Genomic DNA, 9,992 nt, shown 5'->3' with positions numbered 1-9,992 from the left:
TTTTTCTCAAATCCCTTGGTAATAGTGGAAATATATTGTATCATGAAGTCAGCAACAAGCCTGCAAAATATTAGTATTTTATTTTAATTGTGAGAGCCCGCGCATCGACCGCCAAGTGACCCACAGCACACTATTCGATTAAGACCAATTCTTGTTCAAAATTCTGGGTCCAGTAAAAAGGGTTGTGCATATTATTAGATAATGAATCCTTTAACGCAAAAGATAAAGTCAAGTATCATTTCGCGCAGCCCTTTATCTTATCGTTAATCTCAAACTCATCTATTTTCAAGAAAATTTTAATTGTTCTCTTGATAATTGCACTGGCTTATAGTCAAAAGATGTAAGTAACAGCATTAATATTTCTGACGTGAATTTAGGTCGCTGGTTCCAAATAGTCTAATCTTTTTTTAATATTGGCTATAGTTTGCGAATTTTTTCAAATTTAGGAACAATTTCGGTTGCTCTAATAGAATAGCCATTATTTTCCATCATCGTGGAAAAATTTTGTTTATGCAAATGAGTATGGAAACACTGAACAGGCACAACTTCTAGAAAGACTAATTAGTTTACTTATGTTTATGCATACAATTTAAAAATTGCAAATATAGCAAAATGACAAAAAAATTTTGTTTACAATTTTTTTATTTTAAAATAATAATCTGAACGATTTTCATCATATTATTATCATAAATCAGTAACAGTAAGTCTCGCCTTCAATTTCATAATTATTACGTACCCATCGGGTAACATTTACCAAAGTTATATCGAAAAAATTAAGTGGATATCCAGTTTTTTTCTAAAAAAATGTCTCTTCAATTGTATAAATAACCTGTAAATAAAAGACCCGGATTACAGAAAACTGTGCCAGCGAGTGACTTTTTTTGTTAAAGCTGAATGCAAAGCAATATCGTCCAATTGGAGAGTCCTCAAAAGGATTTCCCAGGATATGTTAAAGACTATTGCATTTACCTACAGAAACTTTTTTACATCATGGAATTAACTAAAATATTTATGTATATCTAAACACTTATTGCACGTCCCCTACTTCATACAACGGCAAATTTAGAAACCGCGAAAAATGTGCTTCTCTTCCTATTCTTTGACAATACATTCATTCACCACGATCTTGAAAACTGACCAAATCGGCGTGACCAAGTCCATGGTCATTTTAATATTATATAAACATCCGAAAATATTAAAGCGTTTGAAATAAATCTCGTCTCACTTTTTTTTCTTTTTCACTTTCTTGCTGAAGTAATGAAGAATTGAAAATTCATAAGGGAAAATTATAGTTTTTGTAAGTTTTATCTTAATATCGTAAAAAACGTATAGACTTATTGAAAAATGATAAATGAACGTGAGGTACTAAATTTAATAGCCCTTAATTTGATATATCGTTCTGTTCATAACAATAACGCATTCAATAGATATTACAAGCCAAAGTTTCATTTTCAACATTTATACACTTTGATTCAATTGCGCGGGCTAAAGATAAGTTTTAAATTAATCTTTCTTGGCCAATAACAATTGGCTTAGACCTAGGACATCCTAATATTACTATTACAATGCGGTCAAATGACTTTTATTTTCCCCCATACAAAATCGACCCAGCCTAATGTAGATCCTTTTAAGTAATGGATACAGTTCGCTAACTATTTGGTTGACATCCTAAAAACTTAAAATTCTACTAAAGTGTTTTAAGAATACTAGCGCGCTCCGCTCCACCCTAAAAATTTCAAAAAGTAATACTAACTAAATGTATGTAGAAATATCTACATCAGCAAAATATTGCAATGCTTAAGGATAAATTAATTAATTACCCGCGAACCTGTGTTGCCGGAACTTCTTTGGCAAAAAAAACGGCTAAAATGTTTCAACTAAAATTCACACACTTTACTGAAATAAATCACAAGTAGAAAGACCAGTAAATTCATTAAATTATTTTTGGCTATCAAAGGTTAAACGTAGCTAAATAAATCACAAAAACAAATTCAAATATATTCTCCACCTCAATGATTTTCACCAAATATAAAGCCAAGCTTAAAACATTGTAGAAAACTAAAAAAAATCAATAAAATTTCATCCAAATTTAATCTTTTTTCTCAGAAGTGTAAGCATTTTTGAAGTGATTTTTAGTAAACAGTTTTAAAGCCCATTCAATTTTGATAAAGTAAGTAAGTAAGTTTAAAGTACAAGTTTCAAGTGGCTACAAATTACCATTGATTTTTTAGAATTTTCTTTTCTTTACTTCTATATAACAAATAAACACAATTAATTTTTATATGTAAGAAAACCGCAGCACCTTAGACGCCAGCAACAACCTTGGGACAAAGTTTCTAACTTTGAATCAAATTCCACTGTAAATACGGTTTTTAGGGATATCTGGAGTGCAGCGCCACTTAACGGGCCAATTTTCACACGAAATATGTATATATTCAAATGATTTTTTCGAGCTCTGGCCAGGGATGATAAATGAGTTTTTTAATTTTGTACCAAATGGCCAAAAAAGTGTACTAAATAAGCCGGAAAAGTACCAACACTTAAAAGACCATACATACATAGTTCAATATACATATGTTTTTAGATTGTCTGTATAAAATACATGATATAAAACATCGAAAGTGGAACACATAAGCGCAAATCAATTGTTTGAAAAGGCCACCAAAACGTCAAGGTAATCAAGAAAAGCATACAAGTTATACTTATTAAGTGCTAGTAATACAAAAATTAAAATTAAAACCGGTGCATTTAACGGAATGGAAGTTTTACAAAAATATTTTGCAAAATATTTCCTTTTATAGAAATAAACAAGTTAATAGCAGTGTTCTTGTACCTAAAATCTTGCAAAGTGGGGGAAATCGAGAACGAAAAAAATGACACTGACACCTGTCCATTTATGCTGGAAAAAATTTTACCTGCGAAAACTTACAAGTAAATGTCTGCTGACCACAACATGTGTTCGTGAATAAACAAAAGAAAGGAAGAAAAGTTTAGTTAATTTACTATTGATCTCTACTATTTGTTGGCCGGAATTTACGCAAAATATTGAGAAATATACCAAAATAGATAATAATGCTGAAAGGTTCTGACCGAATTTGTCAGTTGGTCGTTAAAACGAAAATGGGATAATTTTAAAGACATATATTGATATAGCTAAACTTAATTTTTGTGAAACAAGGAAGGGTGCTTGGAGGAGATTCTTTTATTTTTGAATGCGTCATGATGTGGTTTCAAAAATGTTTGTTAGAAAAAAACTTACTTACCTATCAAAAAGAAAAAGATTGACGTAAGTTTTATTGCGTTCAATAACTTTTTCTGATATTTTAGTCTTCCTCTCAATTTTACTCGCTATGATTATTTTATTCTCTGGCTGCTAGTACTTACTGGAAAATTTTATGAATAGACCTATTAAGACAAAAACTTTTTTTTATTTAAATAAGAGTTTCGTTTTTAATAAACACCAGATATTTACTTAAATAAGGTAGAAAAAGATGACTATATTTTTATGAACAAAAATTCAAAATTCCAAGAAAATTGAGTTTGGTATTTCGACATAATTGTAGTGCAGTACCGTGTCTTGGCAAAAATGTATCAGAAATGCCAATGTAGTACCAATGTACTTTTGGCTTTCAAAATGTATCAAAAAAGTACAATTGTACAATCAATTACATCACTGGCTCTGGCCCTTCTCTTGAACTTCTTAAGTACACATAAGTATGCATAAGTAAGTATTTTTACAAGTGTATGTGGTCACACATAAACGTTTTCAATTATTTTAGTGCAATTTACATGTATGTGTATGCATATATACATACATGCCAACTTACATATTAAATTGTTGTTACTCATGCAACGAAAGCTTTACGAAATTGCCAATTTTTAGCCACATCCAAATTAGTTGGTTTCCATGCTGGCATTAAAGGTATTAAGCACGCTTAATACAAACATAGTTATTTTAGTTGTACGTATTAATATGTATGTGTATAAGTATATAAAGCCGACTTTATGTTCGACTTTGAACCCTACTAATTAATTTGAATATTTCATAAATATTTCGATGAAAATATTTTTTGGTAATACATATTTCGTAATAAAACTAATTATGAAAATACCCAATGCACCTATGTATGTACATAGTAAATTCATGTGTTTGTACATATATGTACATACTGGTACGCAGCTATTGGAAAAATATGCAAGGGCTCAAGCACACCCAGCTGATGTAGGTATATGCATGTACATATGTATGACCTAAGCTTCTAAAAATATAAAATTGTGTACATTTTATTATACGGGGTATTCACGATCCGGTGCATGCGGTACATACGGTACATAAATAGCATGATTGGATAATTTTGTTGTTGTTTCATGTGTTCAAACAACAAAAACATTAGCCAGCATGCATCATGCTAGATAGTATGCACCGGATCGTGAATACCCCTATAGCATTTTATTACATATTAATCATATGTACATACATACGCGTGTACTATGTATAGAGTTTGTACAAAGCTAATGTTTGCTTGATTAGTTGGTGCGTGAATTGCACTTGATTTGTGAAAATATGTACGTATCTATTTTACCAATGCAAATATTTTTGCTGAAATATTGCAATTCTATTTGCTACCACTTAAAATTATAAACTTACAAACGCGATATTCTGTGTGCGCCACTATTTTTGGTGAATTATTTCCAATAATAAATACTGCTGTGTCTATGCTGGTTTTTTAAATAACAGTTTATAAAATATTCAACCTTCATTTTCAATGCCAGTTAGCATTTCGAAAAACCTATTCGTTGCAATATAAAACTTTTGTATTCAAATATGGATGCAACATTTACAAGTAGTAATTAAAAAAATATACGTATATATTTTATTTTAATTATGAAATTTATTGCGCCCTTTAAATCTCAAACGTAGAATGAGCACTTTCTATCCGAAACAGAAAGGTGGTACCTATAACTAAAAATTAGTTATCAGCGTAGAGTAGTTACTTACTTCTAAATGATCGTTATTAAACTTCGCTAATTGAAAATTGATATGCAACCCCCAATTTATTTATTTTGATATTAATTGATTTTGAAATAAAAAGTAAACATTCGATGCAGCATGCTGGGATTTGAGCCTGCTTATATATATATATGTACATAATTATGTATTAAAATTCATTTCAATAAAAATACCAAGATTCCTGCATGACGCAACTTACAATTGCTGGTAGACTCAATCGAATTTCGGCTTGTAAAAACAAAAGTCTTTCTTAAGACAATTGTCGATTATGGCGACAATCTTGAAAGCTCTATTCTGTCTTTTGAAAGACTTAATGAAAGAACTGCCAACGAGGAGGTCTTAGCGTTTTTTGTTTGTTTTTTTTTTTTACATTAAGTTTTCTAAAAGTTAAAAGAAAATTTTTTTAAAGTATATAGTATATTTTTCTTTTTAAAACGATAAAAACTAAAAGTTAAAAGAGAATTAAATTAATTAAATTAAAGTAAGTTTTTCAAAAATTTAATAAAATTAGGAAAAAATATGTTGCTTTTTAAAACAATAACATCTTAAAATTTTAAGAAAATAAGTAAAACGTTGATTAAAAAAAAAGAAGAATAAAATATAAATTTCTTAAATTGAAATGAATTTAAAGCAAATATTTTTCGTTTTGAAAGAAGATCTAATAATTAAATGAAAATAAATAAATACATGAAAATAAAATAAGTTTCTAAATACTAAATGAAAATAAACAAGTAAGAAAGTCTAAGTTCGGTTGGAGCCGAACGTTAAATACCCGGCGCAAGTATTAAATATATGTTTCAAGCATTTCTGAAATTTACCATTAAAGAGGCCGTAATTTTAGTCTGATTTCAATAATTTTCAACGTTTTGCTTTTATGTGGCAAGCACAATAAAAATACCGAGTTTGGTACAAATTGGTAGAACGGTTACCGATATACATATATGTGCGGTGCCACGCCCATTTTCCAAAATTTTACCATAAACGTATTTCTTGGTAAAGAATTGTTGCAAGCATAAATTTTGAATAAATTTGCTTTAATATTTACTGATTTATTGAAGATTTTGTGTTTCTCTAAATTACCGTTATATGGTTATTGTCCGATTTTTTAAATTTTCGGCCATTTAGTATGCTGTATCAAGGCCAACAACTGTGCCAAGTTTGGTAGAAATTGGTACAACGGTTACCAAGATATACACATGTAACCATAAGTGGGCGTGGCTACGCCCGTTTTCCAAAAATTTATAATATTCATATTTTTCGTCTGAAAATTATTGTAAATATCAATTTTGAGTGAATTATCTTCAGTAGTTACTAAAATATCGCAGTTTTCGTATTTCTGGAAATTACCGTTATATGGGAAGTGGGCGTGGTTACAGTCCGATTTCGCCCATTTTCAATACCAACCTACCTTGGATTAACGGAAACCTACATACAAAATTTCGTTGAGATATCTTAATTTTTGCTCGAGTTATCGTGTACATGGACGGACGGACAGACGGACGGACAGACAGACATGGCTTAATCATTCTGAGCATTTATGTATACATTTGTCTATATCTATCTCGATTCGTTTTGGCTGTTACAAACAACCGTTATGTGAACAAAATTAATATACCCTTGTGCACAAGTGCGCTCGGGTATAAAAACACACGTTTCTTTCTAAAGCAATAAAATCTGAAAATTAAAGGAAAATTTTATTAAAAAATAAAAAAAGTTCATACAAATTAAATGAAATAGAAAAACTTTGCATCGATAACTTAAAGTTGTGATACACAATGGCTAGAGGCGTCGCACTATAGGCAAAACACGAGTTTTTTTCCAAAATCGTAGATCTTCGCTTAGAAAAGAGATAATGGAATGAAAATTTTTTTATCGTGAAGATAAATGATCATATAATATAGGAAAACTAAGACATCCCTTTACCGATTTCCAGCGCACCATCATACCCTTTAGCAGTGAGGGTACCGCTTCCTTTTTTTTTTGTTTTTTTTTAAATGAGTGGCGATTTTTATTTTTAAAATAATGTTGGTATTCATGATAATTTACAATTTACACAAAACGTAAATGTAATACAACGAAACACAAATACATATGCACATATCTAAGTCTTAACACTATGTTAACAAACTGCCTAATCGAAAAATTTCTTGAATTCCAAAACACCTTCCCAGTTCTCTTCCCATCCAGGTAGTTTCTTTGCAGTTTCGTACCATTTAGCAACATTAGGGTACTTGCTGATATCAAAACCAGCGCCGTCGAATGTGGAAACCGTAGAGAGAATTGCTAAATCAGCTACGGTCAATTTATCACCAGCCACATATTTGTTGCCTTCTAGGAATGTGTTCAAGAAATCAAAAGCAGTTTCTATCTTTTTATACAATTCAGGATCAGCGGGTTGTTTAGCGAAGATCTGTGGGTAATAGTAGTCGGCGAATGATTTGTATAGAGTGCCCATATCAAAGTATAGTCGCTGATTGACGATTTTCAAGAATCCCGGATTCAAATGTTCACCAGCTTGCAAGTTCAATAATTTCTTATTCAGTTCAATATCAAGGCTCTTGGCAGTCAGAAGCACTGAACGACAAGGTGCAGAACCAGGTAAGTAGTAGAAATCCACCATGTTTCTTTGAAGTATTTAATTTGCTTTCCAAAAGTCCACTTAGTAGTAACATAGTTTTGGTTGAGAGTTGCCGATAGAAGAAACCTCGACCAACCCTGTTTCTAAGTTTTGATCTGTCCGTGAAGAAGTTTACCACTCCCTTCTTTGAGGAATCCCACCCTAGAGAAGGAGCTTCTGTTCAACAAAATGTTAAGCGGCAGTGTTGGTGTGGTTCCTAATGCTCAACTTATTCCGATTTGGGCGATCCGCTGTAAATGCTTCAGTTGTTTTATAAGTGCAGCCTTCTCTAGTGAGTTCCACCAGACAAAGGCTCCGTGAAGCTAGATAGTCTTAAATCTGGTTTAATTGATGTAATGCAACTCCGCCGCGAAGTTTATGGCTGAAGGCATTCTCTAACCACTTTACAAATGTGTGCACGGCGGTAGCTACCGACCTTTTCTTGCAAGAATCTCTGTAAATTATTTTATTTTATTTTTTAATAATTTTACTCAAATGTTTGCCGCGGACAGAACTAACCTTAAAGAGCGAGCGCTACCGTGATGTCGGCAACTTTTGGTTTTAGCAAGTTTACTGATTGCTATCGAGCTATAAAAATTTATGGGATTACCGAAATATAATTAAATTTATCAAGTTGTCGATATTTATTCAGTTATCAATATAAGAGTTAACCAAATTTGTTTAGTTATCGCATCGAGTTCTTGCGCCTTATCGATATTTATTGATCTACTGAAATTTTTCAATTTATCAAATTGAAGTTTTTGGAATTTTCAATATATATTGAGTTATCTAAATTTTAAGGTTATCAAATTTTAACCTGTCGCCAGAGTGTAACGTGTTATCGAAATCTGTCGATAACTTTCGAAAAATATGGAACAATCAAAATTTATTAAGTTATTGCAATTTATAGTTATCGAAATTTTTTCGAGTTCCCGATTTATATCGATACATATATATTTTCGAGTTTACAATATTTACCAGCCCTCTAAATGCAAATTCGAAATTTATCGAAATTAATTGGTTTAATTCAAAGTTCTGCCAAAGTTCTGTAAAGACCTTCAAATATATAAAAAAAGTTGTAGTCACGTTTTAGTTCCAAAGCAGTAGATTTTACGATACGTAATTTTGTACCTTATAAGTTAAACGGCGTGTTAAGTTAGAAAACCTTTTCAAGGCTCTTAAAAACAAGAAAAACGATCGAATTGCGACAGTAACTGGCCCTCTTAGTCAAAATAAAATATCGACATGCTGCACCATTACTAAATTGTATTGCTAATGCCAAGGTAATACTTGAGGAGAAGAATGGCCCGTGTCGTGTGGGTTATATGCCGTATCGGAAAAATTATACAAACCAGAAGGTGCCCAAACAGAGACGATCACCACATCTACTTTTTTACTTTTTTACTTGCTGCATAACCATGGCGAAAGTCGGTTCAGAATGATTGTGAGGGTGGGGTGTGTTAGTGGTGATTCACTCACCATTTCGAGCCACTTACAAAAACCATGGACTAGTTTTTGCCCTTTCACGGGTCATATCACTTTATTGCTCCACTTGGGGTCCCGTCTTGCGCTTTAAGTAGAACCTTCCCGTCTCTAAATACCAGTGCGTAAAGGAGCGGGAGTAGAACCTACTCGCAACCTTTCAATCCGTCTCCTAATACCTAGCCTAGGGAGTAGAGCCTACCCTAGGCATGGTAAAGCCCCCTACTACTTCAGCAGCCGACTAGCGACTGCTCCTTTCCTTTGGATTTGCTGGTCGGCTACTTATTCCAAATTGCCAAACACAAAAGCTCCTATTATTTTTGTTAAAGTTTTCACTTTAGCTGAAATTTTCGATAGGAAGAAAGAACTACATACATATATACATACACATAACCGCCTGGTATTCTCAATTTCCATTCCAATTTTTCTTCGGCTTCCCTCTCACATTATTTATTTTCTTACTGTTATCTAACAACAATATGTTGCAGTGGCATACGCATAACAATGTGCGTTATGTCCGACAACAAACGCTTCACTGCTTCTGTTTACCTAAGTGCGTCTGGTCCGAGCGATTTACAAGGATAACAGCAGCCACCGCAGATGTTGATGTTGCCTCTGTAATGTACTCGTAATGCCAGTTTTCATGTTGTTTACTTGGTTGGAAATTAATTAATTTACCTGCAGTGTGCAGTGTACGTTGCGTAATTCACACACGTACGTAGACGCATATTACATTCATCGTTTACACTTCGCTTTTCACTCTTTTCCTCAAAGCGTCTTTGGTCGGCTGATGTTCTGGCGTTAATGAACATTAATGAGTGGTCTGCAGAAAGTTTTTCGAATGGCCTGAATGACTAAAATGGACAAATGGTGCTGGCAGCA

General features: G+C 32.4%; 1 protein-coding gene across 1 annotated transcript; it reads right to left on the bottom strand.

The window, feature by feature from the left end:
* Positions 1-7,111: 7,111 nt before the first annotated feature.
* On the bottom strand, positions 7,112-7,675 carry LOC118737542 (glutathione S-transferase 1-1-like). The gene has a single exon (XM_036468116.1). The coding sequence runs from the start codon at positions 7,629-7,631 to the stop codon at positions 7,143-7,145; it is 489 nt and encodes a 162-aa protein (XP_036324009.1). The 5' UTR covers positions 7,632-7,675; the 3' UTR covers positions 7,112-7,142.
* Positions 7,676-9,992: the final 2,317 nt, after the last annotated feature.

Source organism: Rhagoletis pomonella, unplaced genomic scaffold (genome assembly GCF_013731165.1).
Source record: "Rhagoletis pomonella isolate Grant_MI unplaced genomic scaffold, Rhpom_1.0 Rhpom_scaffold_00004, whole genome shotgun sequence".
Taxonomy (NCBI): Eukaryota; Metazoa; Arthropoda; class Insecta; order Diptera; family Tephritidae; genus Rhagoletis; species Rhagoletis pomonella.
This window is presented reverse-complemented; position numbering and strand designations above follow the sequence as displayed.